The 25,656-nt window shown below is 39.4% G+C and overlaps 1 protein-coding gene across 3 annotated transcripts in view; it reads left to right on the top strand.

The window, feature by feature from the left end:
* Nucleotides 1–1,642: 1,642 nt before the first annotated feature.
* The window catches only part of Slc39a12 (solute carrier family 39 member 12), a 94,474-nt gene continuing 70,460 nt past the window's right edge, over nt 1,643–25,656 (top strand). The window contains exons 1-5 of one of the 3 annotated variants that reach the window (XM_076572695.1): nt 1,643–1,750; nt 2,542–2,876; nt 14,665–14,946; nt 18,713–18,920; nt 24,451–24,620. In XM_076572695.1, the coding sequence (XP_076428810.1) occupies nt 2,616–2,876; nt 14,665–14,946; nt 18,713–18,920; nt 24,451–24,620 (921 nt within the window). In that variant the 5' untranslated portion in view covers nt 1,643–1,750; nt 2,542–2,615. The remainder of the gene's footprint in view (nt 1,751–2,541; nt 2,877–14,664; nt 14,947–18,712; nt 18,921–24,450; nt 24,621–25,656) is intronic. The other 2 variants (XM_042278079.2, XM_016008215.3) reach the window with 2 other exon arrangements.

Here is a 25,656-nt window from a genome sequence, read left to right as displayed (position 1 = left end):
GGGACGCATGAGAAAGCCAAGAACTGAATGAAAGAAAACTAGTCAGCAACAATCAGCCCCCCTTTCCACTGCAGCTTCCTATGTTAGAACAAACAAGCATCTATAAGTTAAGAAATGCTGCATCAGATGAGATGGGTCCCATATGTGAGCCAAATATATCACATATTTCAATAAAAAGTGAATTATCCCCTTCTCTATGCAGTTAATAAACATATGAAGTTCACTTCCTAGAAATTGTCTGGATTGAAAATAGAATAATTCCCTCCAAAATAAAATAAACAACAACAACAACAAAACCTTTAAGCCAGGCGGTGGTGGCAGCATATACCTTTAATCACAGTACTCAGGAGACAGAGGTAGGCAGATCTCTATGAGTTTGAGGCCAGCCTGGTCTTCAGAATGAGTTCCAGAACAGCTAAGGCTACACAGAGAAACTCTACTGTCTAAAAAAAAAAAAAAAAAAAAAAAAAAAAAAAGGAAACACACTTAAGAAAGGTTAATTTCCAGCTTTTCCAGCTTGTTGGGAAAATAGGCAAAGTGAACACAATTTGTGTCAGCTACACCTCAGAGTCAGAGAACCAGAGACCACATATGACTTTCAGGCTGGACACTGGCTAAAAGGATCTAGAGAGTGGATGAAAGCAATGGAGCAGGTTATGCTATGGGAGTTAGATGTAGCTGAGGATCTCTTCCTTACAACTGGATTAATGTATGAGGAGATTAAGACTAGCTAATTTTTTGCATAGGTAGTGAACTATCATTTCTTTAGTGACCTTTTAATCAGGCTCTTGAGAGTGGGTAGGCCAAGCCTTTACATGGTGGTTCCTAAGGCAGGGACAGCCCACTGGCCATGAGCACATGACTTTAGGGGAGTTTTAATTCAATGTTCTGAGGTCCAAAGGCCACAGTCTCTGAGTTCCTCAGCCCTTGCTAGACCCTCAGATTGGAAGTATTAACTTTGGTCTAACTCCTTGCCTCTTGGCTGAGTCCAGCCTTTAACTCCAGTTACCATCACCATGGTGTTCACGAGAACAAGGCCAGGTCTCTTTCTTTGACATCTGAGACAAAACCATGTACACAATGGATAGCTAAATAGAACCCTGGTGTTTTCTGAGACTATTATTCTTCCAAATATCCAACACTCCTAGAAACTTTCTTTTGTGATTATCTCACCCTGTTGTGCCCAGTTTTCATATTCAATAAGTGATTAGCCTGAGTCCCTCATTTCTATCTACTAACACTGTTTATGAAGTCCTTACATCTTGTAAACATTTGCAGCTAGTGAAATGAAGTTTTAAAGGGCCAATCTTTCCGCAAATTCTTGGTTTAATCCTGGGTCAAACAACGATCAGCTGGACAGGAGAATACTTTATCTAACACTGATCTCTTTCACTTTTCAAGGTAGAATTTTTTTGACCTAGATTCTGTCCCTTGAAAGGCAAATGACTGTAGATAATTCTAAAATATTGTGCTAACTGTTAATATAAAAGGATAATTCCCTAACTACATTTATTTAATTATCCTGAAAATCTGTCAGGCAGAAACTGTCCGCTTTTATCCACCTTCATTTTTTACCTTCTGAGCAGCCCTCTCCATAGCAACTAGAAATGTCTCTGGGCTGAAATAATCCTCTCCAGCTCCCAGCGTACAGTCAAGGAATTTTAAAAACAGAACTTTGGAACCACGAAATGCTCTCAGAGATTTAAAGGCCCTGGGAGCTCATGCTAAATAACCATTTCTCTTTCTTGAGGTAAGTGCTGGGTTTATGAAGGTTTGTGTCTCCCTCTAACTTTTTAAAAATGCTAACATAATAGTCTAAAACTGTCTTTAAGCCATAAAAATAATCTCAGGATCTTCTTATTACCCTCAAAGTCATTATTGACTCATTTCTGGATCCTGCAAGAGATGCTGTTAACATTTTGCACTCCTTATACAATCAACTAAAGACTTTTTTTCTCCAAAAATTTTGACTGATTCTGAAGACTCTTCCCTTCCTCTTAGAGACTATTGAGTAAGTAGATTTATCATCCTTCTGGAGCCTTGAAATGTTCTCATTTTTCTAAGATATTCATTATCCAGAGTCTTGATTTCTACTAAGCTCAACACTACTGTTTCCCAAATGTAACTAATTTTTTCTAATAAATTGTCCTCTTGAAAGATTCTAATTCAGTGTAATACTGGAAATTTATTAGAAGTCATTTTCTCTTTAATTTTCTTCACTGACTTCACAGAATTATTTTTTAATTATTATTATTTTTTTTTTACAGTGGGGTGTCCCACTCCAGGTCCTGTGCCAGGCACTGCCTGCACACAAGGGAAATGAATGTGCCCTCTTCTCAGCATTTAACTATTTGTGGATTTAGTGTCGGTCCAGTTTCCTGGACACTGTGAGTTGGGAAGTTTCCTGGGTGGTCTTTGGGGTTACATGCTACATACAAACCCCTGTTGTTGCCGCTGCCAATCGGCTTAGCCACCCAATTCGTGATTCCTTTCAAACATGTTGCAGGCACAATAACTGAAGCCTTTCCCTTTCCACCACAGAAATTCCCCTGGTGGTAGGTTATCCTGCGCATAGCTCCTACCTCAGGCCAACTCAAGCCAAAGGAAGAGTGGACATGTGCTTCCGGACAAATCCCCGGGTGTTGATGGTGCTGCTACCGCTCTGTCTCCTCAGCCTTGTTTCCTCTACTGAGATGAACAAAGACCTCACTCAGGATACTAGCAGCACTGGGAGTCAAGGCCTACTAGAAGTCTTGAGGGTCCTCTCTGCCGGTGACCACCAGTCCCTCAACCATCCACGAAGCCTCATCAAAATTCTGGTCGAGAAGACTGAGTGTCCACAGAGGACACATGGAATGCAAAGAGACTGCAAGCTGGTTAGTAAAATAAAGTGGGTTTGGGTGCTTTAAAGAAGTTGGAAAGGGAACAGTGGATCTCATAGAGAGCCGTCTATCACAGTGAATGGAGTACAAAGCTCTTCATACGCAAGGGGGAAGTTTAGCGTAGCATGATGATGTCTGGGGTATGACAACCCATTCAGCATCCTGCAAGGAGCATATCCAGACAACGGACTGTTTTATTATTGGGAAAATAATGCTTAAGCTTTCTGTACCCTTTCTGCTTTAGAGGCACTGGCTTGCTGGCATGCATGCTCAATCCTTCCTCCTTTCTGCTTTTCTGAGATCGTTTTCATTTTTTTATGTTTTAAGCCTGCAGTAAACGTGCATGGTGTTAGACAGAGGCGATTGCCTTTTCGTGAGACAATCACAACAAAATGGCATTTGTCTCACATTCAGCTCCTGGGTCCCTCTCCTGGGTGCCAATGGTGTTTTCTGAGTGTGTGTGTGTGTGTGTGTGTGTGTGTGTGTGTGTGTGTGTGTGTGTGTATGTGTGATAGTTAACACCTTGGTAATCATTAACAGTGAGGTGTTGGCTTCGGGAGAGAAATGCTGAGTTGAGTTGAAACTGGACCCATGCCTCTCACGGCCTGTTCCACAGCCTGTCATGCTGCTTTCGTTCTAACCTAGCAAGTGAACCGACCCTTGGCTACTCACCGAAGCAGTTGTGCCAGCCTCATGTTTACTCCATCGAGGCTTCCTCCTTCCCAGACTGAATCTTGACTTCCTTTTTTTTTGTTTTTGTTTGTTTGTTTGATTGTTTGATTTGATTTGTTTCTTGAGACAGGGTTTCTCTGTGTAGCTCTGGCTGTCCTAGAACTCACTTTGGTAACATAATCTTAAAAAGGTCTTATAATAAAAAACCCAGAGCCAGATATTGGGTTGAAAGCTGAAAGATCAGAGAAGCAGAACAAGCAAGGCACAAGTTCTTACCTCTAGGAAACCCTCAGTCTAAAGAGAGTGAGTTCCTGTTTCCTCATGCCTTATATATCCTTCTGTGTCCTGCCATGTTACTTCCTGGGATTAAAGGCATGTGCCACTGCCTGACCTTTATTTTTAATTTAGTGGTTGGCTCTGTGCTCTGATCCCTATGTAAGCTTTATTGGGGTACACAATATATTACCACATTTCCCCTTTTTTGTCTAAAATAATAAAAGAAGGCTATAACTAATATATGAAAAACTATATACAATAAGTATATACAATATATACAGGCAATAAATACATCAACAATGTCTAGTGCATTTGCATTTGACAAATTCAGAGAAAATACTCCATTATCTATCCTATCTTTGTGAATCCAAAGGATTGTATCTAATTCACCTTCTATCCTAATTTGCATTACCAACCCAAAACTATCTTTTGATGTCTTTCAAACTTACATACTTTACACCTCTTTAGTGAGTTTCTTTTCTGAATTTTTTTTAACAAGGAAAACTGTAACCTATCTAATCTTCAACTCCTTCAGAGACTCAGGAAGGAAATAATATTAACTAAGTAAACAAGAAGTACAGGCCAGCAACTTCCAAAAAGTGTGAGGAATAACAGAAACAGCTGGCTGCCTGCACAGTCACTCAAGGTTCCTTTGCAACATTAGGGCATCCATCTTCGGCCTACAGGCGTAGCATACCTGACAGACTTTTCTGTGAAGCAGGATTTTCTAAAGAGCTCTCCTACTTTGTATTGGCAAGGATCAACAGTCCTTTCTTTTGTGTCCTGCTGGTCCATTTTGGATGGCATACTGTCAGCAGTCAATGTAAGGGCACGTTCTTGCCCAGTGGCTAACTTTTGCCACAAAGAAAGTAAACTCCATATGGAATTTCTTCAATGCCCATCATCTTCTCTGAAGTATTGGTATTGCCAGGAGCAGACATGTCTCATATTCGTAAAAAAATCTATGTTATTAAAACATCTTAAATGCCATATTCTATAGATTTCTGAAGTGTTTGAAGATGATCTATCTAAAATACATTTCTCTTTAACCTTGAAAACATACCTAATATGACTACAAGTTTGATTGTAATGATTAACTATTAACTTGTATTTCTTATATCCTAGCTAGTAGGCAATAATAACCTTCAAGGACTAGCAATTTACATTGCATTGTTAAATGAACTGTATATGTACAATACCTTGAACAAGATTAGAAATGTATTACAGTATTTTCTAACAAAATCAATCTCAAATTTGTATCAATATACAAATTTTATATACAATACAAAAATCTAATCCAATGTAAATTATTTAAAACTAGTAGTTACTTTTTAAAAGTAGATTCAGTTATCTACTTTTTTATCTTATCATATCTATATCCTCCCCTTTTTTCTTGTCAGAGTAGATTCAATAACCTACCCTTTTATCCTATTATTTCTATATCTTTTTTTCCAGAGTAGATTGAATAATCTACCTCTTATCTATATCATCTTTTTTCTTTTTCTTTTTTCTTTTCAAGAACCCCAATTCTAATTTCCTTGGTTAGCTGTTTTTTTATTTCTTCACTATTATTAACTAACAATTTGTAAACAACCATCCTAAACAATGACAATTATTCCTAACCCATTGAAAGACCCAAAACCATCCACCCTACCTCTTGGAAATGTGGGTGTCATTTTCTTAAAATTTACTTCCTGCTCTCTGTGGCAAAGACATATTTAGGGGATCTTGAAAAGAAATTTTTTGAGTTAATTTTCAAGTCCTGGGAGAGTTAGCTATATCTTTTGTCCAGTCTCTGCATAATGGGAAAGTGCAGGGCTTGTCTCAAGTCCTTGATCGAGCAGTCTGTGAGTCTAAATCATCTCAGCTAGCCACCTTGAAATTTTCCTGAGCAGTTTGTAGTCCAAAACTGATATTTGGGTGGTATTTGTCATCTTAGTGGTATTATCATTGTCCTGATGGAATTGTTGTGGGACCCCATCATCTTTTTGGGGACTTCAAAAACGCTATTAGGCATAGTCATGGTTTCCTGCAGAAAGCTGATAGAAACTCAAACCCCAAATCATGTAGAGAAAGCTAGATGAAGCCTTTTTTCTAAAATTAGTTAGTACTCTATATGACCATTAACATCATGACAAAAGTCCCTGTTGGGCGCCAGATGTAACACAAATCTTAAAAGTTCTTTTAATAAGAAACCCAGAGTCAGATATTGAGGTGAAAGCTGAAAGATCAGAGAAGCAGAACAAGACAGCCACAAATTCTTACCTCTACAAAATCCTCAACTAAAGAGAGTGAGTTCTTGTTTCCTCATGCCGTATATACCTTTCTGTATCCCGCCATATTACTTCCTGGGATTAAAGGCATGTGTCACACTGCCTAGTTCTATTTCTCTCATGTAGCCCAGTGTGGCCTTGAACTCACAGAGATCCAGATGGATCTCTGCCTCCTGAGTGATAGGATTAAAAGTGTGTGCCACCAATGTCTGGTCTCTATGTCTAATTTATGTAAACTTTATCGGGGTACACAATATATCACCACAACTTTGTAGACCAGGCTGGCCTTGAACTCACAGAGATTCACCTGACTCTGCCTCCTTGAGTGCTAGGATTAAAGGTCTGTTTCACCACTGTCCAGTGAGTGTGCTTTAAAAACCCTCTCCAGATTGCTGTAACATGAAATTGGTGGGGACTGAGAATCCGTCTGTCATTAGAGTCTTTGGGTGTCATGAGAGGAGGTTCATCAAGTCCCACTGTGGAGGAGAACCTGGGTCTTAAAACAACTGTCAACATAATCCCTCTTTGTGACCCCATTCCAGACCAATGAAAATTTTAAGGAAAAACTTACAAATACATGGATAAGTGAAAAGATAAACAAATAAAAAAGAAGCATGTAACTGCTTCCAAAGTCAGTTGTGACTGGCTTTCTCAAGCCAGCAGAGTTCTAGGCTAAGGATGGGGTGAGGGAATGCATTTCCCAGTCACATATTTCTGGTTTTGCCTCTCTTGTGACAGAAAGGGTCTTGCACAGATGGATTTTTTTCTCTGCTCTTTGTGAATGGTAAATATTTCCATAATTATTAAAATGCTCAATGGTTCCCAGAGGAGATGTGTTATAATAATAGGCAGCTCGTCTGTGATGACATTAATAGATATAGATAGTAACAACAGACATCCCACTGGAAATAACCAGGAGTCATATCTTATTAATGTCCACTGAGAATCTGCTCCGGGACCATGTTTGTCTTTAGTGACATGAAGTGCCTTATTTAAGGTGGTTGAATATTAGTTTTGCTGGGTGAATTGTTCCTCATGTTTGGGGCTGAGAAGGAGTGGTTGTTTTATGGTTTTTTTTTTTTTTTGTGTGTGTGACATTATCAAGGGTTTGGTCAGTTCGGCTTCCACTGGAATTATATTTATTCCTGGGCTTTGAAATGCTCAGTCTGAGAGTGTTGCATGTGCATAGCTGCTCTTCCTCTTCTCTAGGAAACTGAGGAGAAGGAAATGTGATAGGAGAAGGCTTGATCCCCCTCAGGGTTCCTTCTGTAAGAAGCCTAAGCAATGTTTTCTTGTCCTTCATGAAAACCCAGTGGAAAAAAATCATTCAGTTTGACAGTCACTCAGGTTCTCACTCCAACCACAGGGTATGGCTTGTTGTTGAGTCTCTTCACTCGTTTTAGACATCTTGTTGACAGGTGAGGCAAGATACTCTGTGGTAAAGCATAAGAGCAAGAGGATGGGTTTGTATCTCTCAGTGTCTGGGAAAAGAAAGACTCAGGTTGGTGGTGCTATTGAATTTCTGAAAAGGAAAATGTAAAATGGGATTATAAAAATCAATATGAGGTTTCTGAGGACAGAGGCACTTAAAAATAAAACCATTCAAGTTGTAGTCTTTTAAAATGAACAGTTTGGTCCTCATCCTGGATTTCTTTATTTTCTTCCTTCCTTCCTTCCTTCCTTCCTTCCTTCCTTCCTTCCTTCCTTCCTTCCTTCCTTCCTTCCTTCCTTCCTTCCGTCCTTTCTCTCTCTCTCCTCTCTCTCTCTCTCTCTCTCTCTCTCTCTCTCTCTCTCTCTCTCTCTTTCTTTCTTTCTTTCTTTTTTCAGAGCTGAGGGCCAAACCCAGGGTCTTGCACTTGCTAGGCAAGCACTCTACCAATGAGCTAAATCCTCAACCCCGGCTTTCTTTATTTTTAAAAGTGAGAATAATCAGAATGTTTTTGTTTTTCAGTGCCAGGAAGAATTGAACCTAGGTCTTCATGCATGCTGGGCAAGAGCTCGGCCAACTGCCCTGTATTTCTAGTCCCTAGAATAGAGTTTTAATGGACTTACAGAGTGATTAAGTAACCCCCATAGAATAAACCCACTCACAGTGGGAATCAGGACCCTGCATACCTTCCTGGAGTGGAAATAGCTCTGTTCTGGAATATCTTCCTGTTCTAATCCTTAATCAAAGGCAATGAATCTTCTCTGGGATACCGCTGTATAGCAGTGGTTTTCAACCTTCCTAAAGCTGTGACCTTTTAATATAGTTCCTCATGTTGTGGTGACCCCCAACTGCAAAATTATTTCATTGCTACTTAATAACTGTAATTTTGTTATTGTTATGACTCATAATGCAAATATCCATGTTTTCTGATGATCTTAGGCAATCCCTGTGAAAGGGTCATCCGACCACCAAAGGGGTTGTGACCCAGAGGTTGCTAACTGTTGCTCTATAGGATCACATGGACACAGATGTATGTGCTGTTACATGGAGCTCACAATGTCTTCAGTCCCTGACAGTCTCTACTTTTAAAGGCAATGTGATCTTTTCCCAGAGTCTCTGGAGCAGTGACATTCCTTAGAAACCCCCTCCCATCTACCCCAGATATCCCCCCTGCCCAGCCCCATCTGTCTCAGATGCTTAAGATTTTAACTGAATTTTTCAAGCAGTTTTCAGATCCTTTCAAGGCTATGACCACTGTTTTAAGAAACCCATTTTAGCTCACACCCACTCCAACCCCCAGCTCATTGTTGTAACTTTGATGTGTGTGTCTGGTTAGTTTATCTGAACTCACTTCTATCTCTGTTAGTCAGAAAAGCCAGAGGTTATAGTGCATCCCTGCCACCACCCAACACCCTTCAAGCTCTTTGGCTGGGAAAGGAAATGATATAATTTCCTTTTTTAAAAAGTACCTTATAAAGGTCTAGGGATTTGAAAGAGGTTAGTACATTTACCGTTAACGCCAAAACAAATTTAAACACTGGTGGATTCTCAACTTCTAAAGTTTTCTTCTAGCAGGTAGCAACTGTGTTTTCTTTTTTAAACGACGTGTTTGTTTTTTTACTTTTCATGTGTGTGGGTATTTTGCGTGCATGTATGTCTGTGCACCACATGTGTTCAGTGCCCACAGATGCCAGTAGAGGATGTCAGATGCTCTGGGACAGGAGCTACTGACAGTTGTGAGCTGCCGTATGGGTGCTGAGAATCCATTTAACAGATCCTCTGGAAGAGCAGCCAGTGCTCTTAACTGCTGAGCCTTCTTTCCTGCTACACACACGTCTGTTTTGTCGACATATATTCTTTGAACAAGGTAGTTTTCATAAGGACAATTATTTAAGTATATCACATACCTTGGCTATATTTTCTACCAGTACCCTCTTCTGTCTAGTCTTACTATTCCTACTAACCACTTTCCCTTTCCCAAAGTGATTTATTTTCTCTTTCCCAAAGAGACTCCTTCTACTTTCATGTCTATACATACATACATACATACATACATACATGCATACATACAAGAAAGAAAAAGATGACAGATAGATAGATAGATGATAGATAGATAGATAGATAGATAGATAGATAGATAGATAGATAGATAGATAGATAGATAGATAGATAGATAGATAGACACAACAAGATGCAAACATATTTATCAGTTCTGAACCTGGCTTTTTTAACTGTCTTTCTGCTGTGACTATCGAAAGCTCTCATACTGCTCTCTGTGGCTGCAGTTCTCGCCTGGCATAAGCAGAGCTGAATTATGCATTAGAAGGAGGCAGTATGACTTGACTTCAGTGAGTGATGGGCAATTACCACCAAGAACCTGGGTAGGCCATTGAGCTTGTAAGGCAAGCCCTTGCTTGGAGTTTAATTTATCTTTTCCCCAGCTTCATTTCTTTATGAAGTCTTTAAAAATGAATTCTCTGACTCTGCATTTGTTTTTTTCTCTTTAAACCCCATGCTTCCACCTGACAGGATTGAAAGGGACATTAATGGATGATTCCCAAATGAGGCTTTTCTTCTTTAACACCTAATATTTTAAGCAGTGTGTGGCCTTGGGTAGATTTGGTTCCTATGAGATGGCAATACTTGTAAACTTTTGTTAAACATCCTCTCCCAAACACAGCTGTGCCAACAGCTAAATACTTTAATCACGAAACTGAATCGAGCTGTGATGAGTGGGGAGTTTTCAGCACCTTTCTCCCTATTGCCAACCCCAGTTGCCTAGGGGAGGAATTAACATTATTTTAAGCCTCCTGTAGCTTTCTTTCTTCAAGGCATTGCTCTCTGTAGCTTCTCTAAGGTATAGTTATAAAAACAAAGTGCTGTGGGATGTTCTGTATGGCAAATGTGTTGCTCTGATTGGTCAATAAATAAAACACTGATTGGCCAGAGGCTAGGCAGGAAGTATAGGCAGGACTAACAGAGAGGAGAAAAGAGAGAACAGGAAGGCAGAGAGAGTCACTGCCAGCCTCCGCCAGGACAAGCAGCATGTGAAAATGCCAGTAAGCAATGAGTCACGTGGCAAGGTATAGATTTATAGAAATGGATTAATTTAAGATATAAGAACAGTTAGCAAGAAGCCTGCCACGGCCATACAGTTCGTAAGCAATATAAGTCTCCGTGTTTACTTGGTTGGGTCTGAGCGGCTGTGGGACTGGCGGGTGAGAGAGATTTGTCCTGACTGTGGGCCAGGCAGGAAAACTCTAGCTACAACAAAGTTTGTTTTTTAGCGTATTTGATTCATAGTTATATTTTACTGCACCAAGCATCTGAAAAATTCAGGCAAAAGCTAGGTAACTCCTATTTGGTCTAACAAAATCTTGTCACGAAAAACAAGATGCTTCTAGAACTGGCTTGAACTTTTTAAAGTCAGAAGGAAGCTACTTTATCTCCCATGTTGTGTGCTTTGAGCTAACCCATTCTACAATACCTGACTGTGCAGTTTGGATGCACACTCCACTCTGTGCTGCCACATGCTACTCACTCCATGCTGAACATCAGGGAGGAACCAGGAATGGCAGGAGTCTCAGGCACACCACAGAGTATACGGAGTGGCTACTGCATCATCAGGGAGGAGCCAGGAATGGCAGGAGTCTCAGGCACACCATAGAGTACTCGGAGTAACTACTGCATACACTCCAGCGTGCCTGTTGACTGCATGTGATTGGTGTGGTGGCCTCATGTGCTTCCTAGACCCAGTGTTGCTGGAAGCTTTTTACTGGCCCAGCCCAGTACAACAACGACCTTCACTGAGATGCCCATTCAACCGTCTGCACCATCCTAGTCTCATTATCACTGGCATTAGACTCTTCAGTATCCTTTTGTCTCTCTCAACTTACCTCTCTTCCTACAAAGTAGAAAGGACAGAAAATGATTTGTTAAAAGATTCAAGGTTTATATAACTAACCACTACTAGATGTGTGTCTTTAAGCAAGTGACTTAGCATCTGTTAAATCTGGTTATTATAAGTTACACTATGGGCAAACATTTTCCATTGGAGAGAAATTACATGTTTCATTCAGTTCAATATCCTTGAATATTAAAAAATTATTTACTAATTTATTAACTATTAAACAATGGAATGATTGTTATTATAAAATAAATGCCCTATATCGTATGGCTATATTTGGTGAATTATTAAAGAGGTAGCAAATATTTTCCCATCAAAAAATAATAGAACAAAATTTCTAACCTCAAAAAAATAATCACACATGAGGCAGAGTCAGGCAGATCTCTGAACTGGAGGCCAACCAATGCTATTCAGTGAGACTTTGTCTCAAAAAAAAAAAAAAAAAGCCAAAAAAAAAAAAACCCAACCCAACCACTGTGCAATACATTTTCCAGCATTAGCTAGGTTATATTCTGAGAAACATCTGATGTGTGAAGTGCTTGTTGTATTGTTAGGCACAGCATTGTCACTCCATCATAAGTAACACTATCTGCAGTGTGGCTACACAAGGTTGTTTAGGACGCAGAATAGTTTCATCCTGATAGTTTCAACCCAGCTACTTTTCATGTCTTGGTTTCGGCATTATCATCAGCCACCAGTGCATCTATTCACTGTAGGAAAGGGGCCACTTCCCGAATACAAAGGGGAGCTGTGGCTTCACACTGAACATGGATTTTCATGTGAACTCTGTGTGTCCCCAGAAGTTGAATTGTTAAGGAAGTAGACTACAGAGCATTTGGTTTTGGGAAGGACACTTTCATGCTCTGCTCTGAAGATGGATGTCTGCAGTGTCTTCCTGATGTGTATGGCATGTACTATCTGTGACCCAGCATGTCACATGAGCCATGTTATTAGAACCTCTCAGTCTTACACTTCAAAGAACACATTACAAGACCCTGGGGTAATGATCCCCACAGTAGGACGAACCTCCCTGAAACTTGAGACAGACATTCCCCAATGCTTCAGCCTGGGGCTGTTGCTAGGCAACAGAGCTGCTTCTCAGCTGCTGAGAGAACTCCCCAACTGTCCCTGACGATAGCTTTTCTCTTGTTGAGAAAGCTTTCCAGTCACAATTCCTGTCATTTTTTTCACTGTCCAATGTTGTTACTTTGAACCCCTTAAGTCATTTGACTCTCTCAAATTAGAGGATCTACATTCCTCTGTGGCCTGTGGAAGAGTGCATCAGAGTGTAGGGTAGAGAAGTCTTTCCATCCAGCCTTGAAGGGTTCTGAGACTACATCAAGTGACTAACAGAATAAAGACAGATTAACAGGAGAAAGGTGTGTATGTTTTATTTGTATTGATATTTTATGTGGTGAAGACAGCTACCCAAAAAGACAAGAATGCCCCCAAAGAAGTAGGGCATATATATTACTTGAACAACAACAAAAACCCAAAACAATGAATTGTGGAGCTGTGACAAGAGGAAGGAAAAATGGCTCAGGGGTAGTAAATCATGAGGACTTATTAGGAAATATCAAAAGGAAACTAAATGATAGTAGGGGTGATTTGGGAAGTCTGTACAGATCAATAGGATTGTATCAGTTCCCTGGGATAAGAATGTCCTGTTCTTGGTACATAAAGGACACCCTTCTCAATGGAAATTTAGCCCTCACTTTTTAGATGGAAGGGAGAGGGCAGAGAGCACTTCCATATCCCAGGTGCCTTTGCTTCAAAATTGTCAATACGCCCAAGTGATGTATTTGAGGGATAATATGTTCTGATCCCCTTCAATGGAAATATGTTTGGCAATTCTCTTAGATAAGAATAGAAGAGGGCCAGTGGATCACTGCACTTTTAATACCTCCTAAGTACCAGGTTTTGTGCCATGTGCTGAAAAAATACCTGGAAACCTGACCAAATAAACACTTGTCCTTGTTGGAGAGAGACCAAATACACAAATTAACAAAAGAGTTTTATAATATAGCACTATGAAGAAAATGAGAATATAGAAATGTGCTGCCCAACACAGTAGATATAGCTACACATAACTATTGAATACTTGAATATGACTTGTATGAGGTCAGATGTGCTGGTAAATGTACACTAGATCTCAAAAACTTGTACCTACAAGTAAAACCATATATCATCTCATTAGCCATTTTCAACTTTTTGATTAAATGATTAAATAATTGTATCTGAAATATGTAAATTTTGAAAATTACTGAAATGAGTCTCATGTGTTTATTTTCACTATTAAAAATGTGGCCATCTAGAAAATTTCAAAGACATATGTGTCTTGCATACTGTTTCTATAGAACAACATTGTGAGGGACAAAGCAGATTGAGAGCTTTGTGGAAGGCCTCAGAAAGAGTGACATTTTTGTTTGTATGTTTGTTTGTTTTGGTTTTTGGTTTTTCAAGACAGGGTTTCTCTGTGTGATAGCACCAGCTGTCCTGGAACTCACTTTTTGAACCAGGCTGGCCTTGAACTCACAGAGTACCTATCTCTGCCTTTGAGTGCTGGGATTAAAGGCATGTGCCACCACACTTGGCTAAGAGCAACATTTTAAGACCTAAAAAATGAGGGCAACAAGAAGACCTCTAAGACAGTGCAAGGAGCTTGATGTAACTTCACAGACATGGAATCACAAGAGCAGAAGTTTAGAGAGACGGCAGAGAAAGAAGAAAACAAGGCAGAAGGGACAGTATCGACGAGAGTCGGGCCAAGGAGAGAGTTGGAGAGATTGGATTGGATGCTATGTGGAACAGGGCAGCTTTTCCCCCCCAGTGTTTGAGACAGTGTTCCTCTGTGTAGCCCTGATTATCCTGTAACTCAATTTGTAGACCAGGCTGGCATCGAACTCAGAGGTCCACCTGACTCTACCTCCCAAGTGCTGGGTTTAAAGGTGTTCACCACCATGCTGGGCCAAGAAGTTGGTTGGTTTTATGCAAAAGAGCAAATCAACATCTTGAGGACAGAGAACCCACTTTTACAAAAAGGGGTCCCCAGGAGGAGATGATGGTCAAATAAAAGTCTCACCATGACTCAGTCTTTGGATGTAGTTGCTAGGACTGACTGCCTTGCCCTCTATTCACAAGGCACAAGCACTCGAGAACTTGTGTGGATCATACTCTGGAGCTGTGTGCAAAACTTGGCTTTGTCTCCCTTACCTTCCCCCACAGTGTTTGGAACCAGATGTGCTGTTACTCACAGCTGGTGGAGGTTTTGAGGATGAACTTAGAGAGGAGGTGGTCCAGAGAGTTTCTCTCCTCCTCCTCTATTACATCATTCACCAGGAAGAGATCTGTTCTTCAAAGCTCAACATGAGCAACAAAGAGTATGAATTTTACCTGCATAGCCTGCTGGGCCTCAGGCAGGATGAAGACTCCTATTTCCTTTCACAGAAGGAGACTGATGACATCTTGGCTCTTACCAGGATGTACTTTGGCACGTCTGGTAGCCAGGTAAGAAGTGAAGAACTGCTGTCTGTATCCTGTTGAGGTGTAGGCTGGGACTTACTTATGTCCCTTATTCTTAGGAAATGGGTGGACTTCTAAGAGAGGAAGGTATTTCGAGTCTTAACTACAGGATAGTAAGTGACATAATTTAAAATTTGAAGTGGAAATGGAATGACTAAGTGGACGATGACTTTTAGCCAGAAGCTAGGTGGGTGGGTGGGTAGGCAGGCCAGGTGACAGGGCAGTTCTCATCTCCTGAATAACTATGACTCAAAGATTTTGATCAACGTCCAAGAGATGAAAGATCATGGTGGAAAGCCATATGTCTGTTTGTCTTGGCTTCTGGCCAGGGATGAAGGCAGGAACAACTTAAGAGATGTATTTATCATCAGTGATTTCATTGATGAAATAGCTTGCAGAAGCATTACTTGCAACAGTCAACCCTAAACAACACCCCTCTGCCACATAGCATGTTGTAGCCATGCACATGCTTGTCATGTCCCGTGTGCCCCCGCCCAGCCCTCACTCTTGGGAAATGGGCACCTGTTCTTCTGTTGCCTTCATCACGGTTCTAGGAAGGCTGGCTTCTCAAGTACGCTGTAAGTTTCGGCACACAAAGGTATCCGAACATAAAGTTTATTATTATTATTATTCTCATCTTATGCAGCTGGGGGGGCACTCATGGGTGAAGTGCTTGAGGCACGAACATGAACACCTGAGTTTGGATCTCCAGTGCCTCTGTAAAACCAAGTGTTTCAATTAATCCTGGAATCTTTGGGGTTGGAGGGACACAGGCAGATACTTGAGACTTGAGGTCAGCTTGTCTAGCCAAAATGACAAGCTGCAGGGTTCACTGACAGACGCTGTCTCAAAAATGAAGGTAGAGGGCAATAGAGGATGATAACTGATATTGACCTCTGGCCTCCACGTGAGTACACACAGGCCACATAGATATTTACACACATATACATACACCACACACACCCATCACCACCATCAACATCCTTACCATTATCACCATCATCACCACTATCATCATTATATTGGGGATCGAACCTAGGCCTTTGTGCATGCTAGGCAAGCACTACTCTACCACCGAGCAATACCCTCCACCCTATAAATCTTGAGTCATATTTCCAGAAGGGTTTATTGAGGATCCATACCACACTTTGAAGAGTATAAACATTAGTTATGAAATAGTGGCCATGGCTTTTCTCTCTTTTGAATTATTCATTGATTTATAAAAACAAGCTTAATTCTTAGTCTCCATTCTGTTGTTGAAAAGCCAAAGGTCTCTAACTGTCCTATTTCAGAAAGCACCCCTCCAACAGGCTGCAGATGGGCTGACTATCTCTTCTTATTGGTATGCAATGAAGAGCATATTTACTAAGCACCTTGCAAAGGTCTTTATGGCACCCCTAATCCTGTGACTGTCAATCTTCAGCCCATTGTTCCTGTTTCCATAAAGGTTCCTTGATGGAATTCAGTTTTTAGCCTGAATGAAGAGATATCCCTATATGTAAGATTTTTCATTGTAATTTCTCTATGATATAATATTGGCTTGAATCACCCACTAGGATTTTAGGCAATCTTGCACATTTACTGTCTTTTGAGACAGATTAAACAGAAATGGAAATCTAGTACTTAAAGGCAGATGGTGAGTAGCAGTAGGTTTCTGGTTATGCTGCACATACAGTCAATGTCCAGACTTTCAGTGTTTGTAAGATCAAACATTTTTAGAGAATTAGCTCACAGTACATAGAAAACTACTTTTTCCATGTGGTTAACAAGAACTAAATTACTATCATGAACCTTTCCTAGGTTTTAGGGCAGTGATCCTCCAGACATATCAATGTCTGTGTCTCCTAGAAGGGTCCTGGAACCTATTTACCCACAATTACCTAGGTAGTTAGTCAGTCCAGACTTGGCAGAAGGCTGTTGACATCTCTTTACAGGCTGTTGATTTGTCCTAGACAGCACCGCACACCAGCCCACTGCTCACATTCCCAACTTTTCATCTGTACAGGACTCAGCTTCCGCAGTCAGCCCCATGGTAGCCATCCCAGCGGTCCTCAGCAGACTTCCGGGGGAAGTATCTTTACATCTCAGAGTCCTCATCCAGTCACACTCTAAGACCAGATTATAAACATCACCCTGTTCCTTCACTCTCATGTGCACAAGGAACTATGTTTTACTGTCTTTGATCAATTCCCAGTGCTCAGGAGTTCTCTCTGCTGTTTTCTGGGTCTATGGTAAACATACATGGATCTGTTCATAGCTCATCCTAGCACCATCTCTTCATGGAAGATAGGTATTCACTACATTCTAAGGACTTTTTGTGTCAAAACAGTGGCTGGAATTCTCCTCTATTCTCAATAAAACCTTATGATTATAATGCTTTCTTTTTCTTTTATTCCAATCTCTACAAAAAAATTCACTGTGAGGGTCATACTGTTATATCTCAACTTGTTCCTTTCACTCATACTACTTCCCAAAATTTGTCAAAAATGTGATAGCACTGCTGGGGATGTAGCCCAGAGAAGAGCACTTGCTTAGTCTATGTGAGATCCTAATTTCCATCCCATGTTTCATTACTGCTGTAAATAGACATCTGCCTAGAGGGTACCACCAGACCTCAGAGAGAATAACTCCAATAGACTGTTCTATTCCTTCTCCAACATCACAAGAATTGAAGGTTGATGCAATAATTTATGCTTACATCCTCTTTGGATGAACCAGATCACCCCAGTTCATTGATAGTGGGCTTATCATAGTACAAGGCACACAGATATTTTAATAAATGAGAGAGGTTAATAATAGGATTTAAAGCAAAATTCTACCTTGTCAGATGGGCATAATTTAATCAGGAAAAACTAACACACACACACACACACACACACACACACACACACACACACACACACACAATCTACATGTCCTGTGTTCTGTAGGAATTCATGATTCTAGAGTGTACCATATACTCAGTGTAGTAAATACACACTAAGCTTGGGACTCAAGGCTGATGTAGAAGTAAAGGTGGTATCTTAGTTACTTCTCTGTTGATGTGATAAAATACCTTGACAAAATCAGCTTAAGGAAGTATAAGTTTATTTTGCCTCATAGTTCAAAGTACAGCCCATCATGGCAAGGAAGTCAGGGCAGCAGGGACTTGACTCAGCTGGTTACACTGAGCCCCACAGTCAGTCAGAAGACAGCAACAAATACATGTAACCAGCTTTTCTCCTTTTTATACAGTGTGGAATCCCAGCCTAGGGAGGGATGCTCTAGTGGATGGGTCTTTCTACCACAGTTAACCTAACCACGAAAATCTCCCAAAGGCACACTTAGAAACCCTTCCCACAGGTGGTGATAAATCTTTTCAAGTTGGCAATTAAAATTAATCATTGCAGGTTTCAGTGTGCCATCAAAGCTGGGATACAGAGTTAAAAATTATTTAGTTTACAAGAGTCCTTGAATTTGGGAGAAAATTCACCAAAGGAAAGGATGCAAGCTGTAAGAGCAGGGGATCCCCTTGAAAACAGTGCATCTTTAAGAGAGGAAGTGTAAAGAGTCAGGAGGGTGGGATTAGATTTGAAAAGGTCAAATGTTCCCTAAATCGAGTTCTTTCTGGGATAGCAGAGTGACGACTGTCATTTCTACAAACCAATTTTCTTTTAGATGAACAATTCCTCATGCATTGGGGGAAATTTTAGAGGAGACTTATTGAGTGTGACTCCAGAAGCTAACGTTTTCTCTTTGTTTTTGGCGCTAGTGTGTGGAAACTAAGACCCTACAGAGGACATCTGGCATTCAGGGCAGCAACGGTGCTGATGAAAAGACGCTTCCTCAGCTGGCCGCAACCATCCTTGCCCTGTCGCTCCAAGGTGTTTGCCTGGGGAGAGGAGACCTGCCTTCCCCAGATGACTTCACAGACTATATTTTCAGTTTCCTGAATAGTTCCAATTCCCTCCCCCTCTCTGGTAAGGTTGTTTTTCATGAATTTCATTTGCAAGTCATATCTGTCTAATTAGTTGTGCCAAAAAAAAAAAAAAAAAAAAAAAAAAAACAAAACAAACCAAACCCCCCAAAAACCAAAACCAAACAAACAAAAAACCAAAGGCTAGAGCATTTCTTTGACTGAGTTTGTTCAGGTCTGTTTTAAACACTGTTTTATCTTGGCATGTGATAAGAGAGCACAGATGGCCTCTCAGGACAGAAGTATATTGGTTGATGAAGCATAAACGTGAACGTGGCCCATTTGTGTGGGGATGGAAACTGTGGCTATAGAGTCAAATGGACAGATTTTAAAACCCGTCTTGAGAACTAACTAAACACTTTCCTGTTTCACCCCTAACGTTGGGCCTGAGATGGCAGAGCAGTGTAGGACGATGGAATAGTATGAAATGGTTCAAGAACAGTGTAGCAGCTTGCATGTAATCATGAAAGTAAGCCATTTGTGTTTACACAGAAGTAGCTTGTATGTTATTCATCTACTTCTGATAACCAGCATTTGGAGGCTCTGAGATGAAATGCGATGCCAGGAAGGAACTCTGAATGTTCATTTTGTATGTTTCTTTGCATTTAGTAAGGAACATGGCTTGAAAGTTAAGTATCTGAAATGGTTTGACAGTTCCAGTATCTGAATCCAAGTGTCTGTAGGTAGATTTTCTTTCTAATTTCATTACACAACATCAACCAAAAATGATCACTTCTCAGTATTAGAGAATGTTGAATCACATTTTCCTGAGTTTTAAAAGTATTCTTTTTTTTTTTTTTTTATTGAATCGGGGTCCAGATAAGACCCACAAAATGAGCTAGGAAGTGGGATCAGGGGGTGATGTGCTTTCAGTGAAAATGTGAGAAGCCGAGTTGAGGTCCTAGTATCTAAATAAAGCCAGGAACAGTAGTGATCTGTGAGCCCAATGTTCCTATGGCAAGATAGTCAGATAGAAGAATCCCCCAGAAGCTCATGGGCCAGCTAGCCTGGCATGCACACTGGGAACAAGAGACCTGTCTCTACCATGGTGGACTGGCACCTTAGACTTCCACATGTGTGACATGCACATATGTGCCTATACTCAAACAGATAAGCGCGCGCGCGCGCACACACACATACACACACACACACACACAAACTAAAATCGATACAATATAAAATGTTGGTATATTTCTCATTTCCTTTACAAGTGACATTTATCTCCACCCTCATTCTGTCTACTTTATCACAAATTATTTTGTTGGGGGAGTAAAGGGGTTTTGTCCTGTGGATCACTGATTGCATTCAGAGTTAACCTGAACTTTCATGCCTATCCTGTATGCTGGTGGTTGTATGTAGAGATTGGATTAGTTTTCAGGTATTTAGTGAAGAACATCATTTTATGGTTGGTGACTTCCACCAGAAGACTTAGAATATTTGCTTCTCTTCTGAATGAGGGTTGTAACCTTCAAATGACTGTCTAAATTGGCTATTTGAAGCTTATAAAATGATGTCCTGATGCTCTCATTATGGTTTCCTCTCTGCTCTCTGGTTCTTTTGATGCCCATTGGAAGAATTTGGAGGAGAAACACAGTTTAAAAGATAATCAGAGTTTATTTTATAGTAGAGGAAGGTACACCCTGAAGTGATGACCATAGTCAGTAGATAAGGGGCCTTTGTGAGCAGAACACCCAATAGGGTGAGAGTAGATGATGGCCAGAGACAGTTGTGTCAACCTACATTGTAGGTAGTTTTTGTATTAGTTTTAAGACTGGAATAGAAACCTTCCCATGGGGTATTTTTTTTTTACCTGTCTAAGTGATTGAAAATCCCATTTGGATTGACTCTGACGGGAGAGGGCTGTGGTCCACCCTTGTTCTTTATCAGAATGCTTCCTGCCAGATGGTAAAGTTAGGAGGTTTGGAGTCATAGAACCAGGTTTAGATAGTTATCAATTCATGACTTTTTGAGAAGTTTGGAATGTTACACTCTTCTCCCAATTATTACTCAGATCCATTCTTCTGGCCACGAATGAGAATTTGTAGTTTCAGACCTTGCTGTTGGTTATGAGTGAGGGGTACACCTCTGGTATCCTTCAAGTTTGATAATATCTAGCTACCTATTTCTTGATATTATAATTCTATAAAGGAAAAAATTTCCTCCCACACCAATTTCATTTTACTTGGGTTCCTTTTATTGCATATGTATCTGTGTGTGAGATGTATGTGCATGCATAGTTGTATGTGTATATACACATGTGTAGTATATATATATGTGCATATGGAGGTCAGAGGTTGGTGTTGGGTACCTTCCTTGATGGCTCTCCACCTTAAATGTTGAGGCATGGTCTCTCACTTAAACCTAATATACACTGATTCAGCTAGTCTACCTAGCTAACTTGCCTTGGGAATTCTCTGTCTCTGCCTTCTGAGTGAGCTACTCTACCTGACTTGCATTTTCTTGGGTGCTGGGGATCTGAACTCCAGTCCTCTTGCTTGTATGCACTGCACCATCTCGCCCACTCTTGGCTCATGTTCTTAAAGAATAAACTATTTCCAAGATTTTCCTGGCTTGTTTGTAGATTATAATTAACATTACTAAGTTGTTGAGCCTGAAAAACACTGCATGCAGGCACACTTATATACGTGTGTGTGTGTGTGTGTGTGTGTGTGTGTGTGTGTGTGTATGTGTGTGTGTGTGTGTGTGTGTGTGTGTGTGTGTGTGTGTGTGTGCACATACTTGGAGAAAAATGACAACTATAACATGTTACATATTATACCCAGTAATAATATATCTTTCAACGTTGTCATGCCCACATGGGTGTTTTATTATTTGCAAGGCATGGGTCTTCAGATATGTCTTTTTGTACTTATATTTAGGCAGCCCACTTTCTTCCTGGTCATCTTAAATGAGATTTTCTTTCATCGTGTCTTCTGATTGATGCTTATATAAGTGAGAGCTACTGACTTTTTTTTGATTAACTTTGTAATCTGCTCCACTAAAACCATTGCTTTCACAATGCTTTTCTGGGGAGTTTCAGATATATATTTGTATCATTGCCAAATATTTATAGCTTTGTCTGCTTCCAGTTCCTGTAATTTTGTTTGCTCTCTCATCTACCTGCTTTAGTTAATGATTGAAATACAGTGTTAAATAGTATTGTGTGTGACCTGTGTTCCTACAGTTCTGAGTTTGAAAGAAAAGACTGTATTACTTTTTTCATTAAATTAATATTTATAAATATATCTATAGAATCTCTTATATTAACCTACAATTTCACATTTCCAAAACTCTTCATTTCTTATAATAAACTTGAATAAACTGGAAATTTTACCCAAAGGAAGGTTTGAGTCATTTCTTTTCAACCTGATGAATTTCATTCTGGGGTTGTCACGATGGCTCAGTGGTAAATAGGTCTCACTGCTCTTTCAGAAGACTGGAATTGTGTTCCCAACATCCATATCAGGAGGCTTGCAGCTTGCTTGAAAATCCAGCTCCAGGGAACCCAATGCCCTCTTCTGGCCTCTGTAGGCAACTGTATACACATATACATACTTAGCCACACATATACATATATGACATATATACATATAAATATAAATAAAACACATCTTTTATAAAAATAATGTAATATATTTCTTGTCATATATGTGCACCAATAAAGAATTCTCTCATTTACTGTTTACCAGGATTTTGTTTCTTTCTAATTCATTTTGAGGGGTTGTTTTGCTGGGTATAAAACCATTGATTGATAACTGTTTCTTTCAGTTCTTTGAATATGTCATCCTACAATTTTTTTGGGGGTGGAGCCTTCATTGTTCAGATGGGAAGTCAGCCATTTGCTGCCCCACATATATAAATCACTTTAGCATGTGGTCTTGCAAGATTTTATCTTAGATTTTCATCAGTTTGACTATAATGTATCTGAACATGGATGTTAGCGTATTTAAGTTGCTTTGTGTTTAATAAGCTTCCTTAAAATGTGAATGAAGATTTTTATAACACACTTGGGAAGTTCTTGGCCATTCTCTTCATCACTTTTATTCCTGTTATTCTTTGTCCTCTCTTTCTGTGGCTGCCAATCCATGTCTGTTGATAATAAGTGTTGTTTTCTAGGTCTCTGAAACTTATTTCAGTTCCTTCTTTCTCTATTCTTCAGGAAGAATTACTTCTGTTACCCACTCTAAATGATCAATGATTTTTACCTTCTGCTTTCTCACATATATTGTTGAGTGCTTTTTGTGATTATATTTCAATTTTATCTCAAAACTACACAACATCTATTTGGAACTTTATGTAATTTTTTTCCTTCTTATTGAAAATTTCTTTTATCTAGTTTATTGCCATGCTTCACTTTAATTATTTAAATATGATTTTCTTTAGTTCCTTAAACATACTTTTGCTAACTGCCTGAGGACTTTGGGACTAAATCCAACATCCAGGTATATCTAGAGTTGCATTCATTGTTTGCTATTTTTCTTCAACATGGGTCACACTTTATCAGTTATCTGGAAAGCTCATAATACCTTTTTTTGTTGTTGAAAATTGGTCATTTGCAATAAAATTACTTGGTAAATTTTATATAACTGATTATACTGTTTAGGAAAATTTCAAAGACATTTTATTTACAGGTAAGAAGAAGAGTGATGCCATATAAACTGGCTATTTTATTTAATCATTTTCTGTATAATAATTTTAAAATCATAGAAATGAATTGAGGAAACTGAACTGTAATATATGTGTGCCATTAAGAACAGATTTAAAATAATAAAATCTAGTGAACCTCTCTGTCCTTATCTTAATTTCATTTATTTTCTTTGTTCTGCATATACATCTAAAAGGAAAGCATTTTGATTGACTTATATACATTAAAGAAATACACAATTTGCTGAAGATGTAGAGTACCTTCAGGGAGTAAATTTCCCAAAGATCAGGCCACTTTAAATTTTTAATTTGAATTTTATTACATTGTAGTTATTTTATGTATATATATATATATATATGTGTGTGTGTGTGTGTGTGTGAGTGCATGAATATGTTTATGTGTATATGTGTGTGCACATGCGTGTGCCACAGTTCATAAATGAAGGTCAGAGCAAATCTTCCTGTAGTTGGTTCTCTCCTTCTACCACTCAGGACTCAGGCATCAAACTAATTCATCAGGCTTGGCAGCAAATGCCTTTACCCTGAGCCATTTCTTTCTCCCCTTCATTATAATTTTTTTATAGCAAATAAAACACATGTCTCAATGAAACATATGTCCACTAGCTACTCACTTTTATTATTTCTAGGATGCAAAAATGTAGGGTTATTCTGGGAAGACTTGTTCATCATCCAAGTTTAACCAAGGTCTTTTAAGGGCATCAGCACCCACATAAAGTATGAATACTCTTTAGCTTTGTTCCAATATAACCATTTTCAGTAGAACCAAGTTTATCTTGTAAAACATCCGAGCTGTAGCCATGGAAATTGTGACTGTTCTAAATGTGACCTGTCTATTCCATGTGACACCAGATTTTATATGAAATTTCTAGGACTAGATCAACTCCTCAACATACTCTTTACCAGAGGGGCCTGTGCCAAAAAGGATTCCCCCCATCAACACCAAAGGAAACAAAACACGACAATATATAGTTGGGGAGACCCTAAGACACCTACAGCGACGGAGAAAGATTCCGATGATCCTTCTGTTTCCTGGGATCAGGTATTTTTATTTTTTTATGTTATCATTCTCTATTGCTGAAGGAAGTTGATAGTTCTGTCAGAATTATTAAACTCTTATGAAGATACTATACATTTTTCTTTAAAGTAGTCTCTCTGTGGTATGTTTATGGTTTTCTTTTCCTTTTTTTTTTTTTTTTTTTTTTGTAAGTGGATTTCTACAGACATAGAAATAGAGCCAAAATATTTAGCATTTCTCTCAGGTCCATATTAAACATATAAATAATTAATTTAGAAAAGATACACTAGCATTTAATATGAGCTGGTAGTACCTTGGCATGAAGAATGCCACACTGGGTTAAGATAGGCTTAGCCCTGAAGACTCATACCAATCAGTTTAGGATTTGAATATTACGTAAGTCCCAATAATGATAAGCATACAGCCTAAATTTAAGATAGATTAGGAAGAGATTCCTTTGTGCTTTGACTTATGGAAGCATATTTGTATAATAGATTGGTCCTTTCAAGTGGTTCTGGTGTTTGAACCTGGGGCTAGGTAAATACACTTATCTTTGAACTACATCCTTTGCCCTTTTAAAAATTTTATTTCTTTCTCTTGACATGTATGTGCATGCATGTTTGTGCATACCCATGTGTTTAGAAGCCCAAGAGGGTAGTGGAGTCTTCCTGATTGATTGTCACCTTATATATTGAGGTAGGGTCTTTCACTTGAATCTAGAACTCACCAGTTCTGTTAGTGTAGCAACCTGGTTTGATCTGGGAATCCCATCTGTTCTTGCAGTACACTTGAAAGTACAGGTGGGTTGCCATGTATGTGCATGCATGTTTGTGCCACTGAGCTACTTGGCTGGCCCCATGACTTGTATTTTAAAGATAAAAAAGTATTTAGATGTTCCTAACAATACTGGATGTTGTACCCACAGATTATGAATACATTGCTGTGGAATATCACATATTCTTGCTACCATGTCTTTGAAAAAGTCATTTTCTAGGCTGGAGATATCCCTCAGCAATAGATCACCTGCTTAATGTGAGGGAGGCTGGATTCAATAACCATC

This window comes from Peromyscus maniculatus, chromosome 5 (assembly GCF_049852395.1).
Source record: "Peromyscus maniculatus bairdii isolate BWxNUB_F1_BW_parent chromosome 5, HU_Pman_BW_mat_3.1, whole genome shotgun sequence".
NCBI classification, from domain to species: Eukaryota; Metazoa; Chordata; class Mammalia; order Rodentia; family Cricetidae; genus Peromyscus; species Peromyscus maniculatus.
The sequence above is the reverse complement of the archived record's forward strand: the minus strand, read 5'-3'. Positions and strand labels throughout refer to the sequence as shown.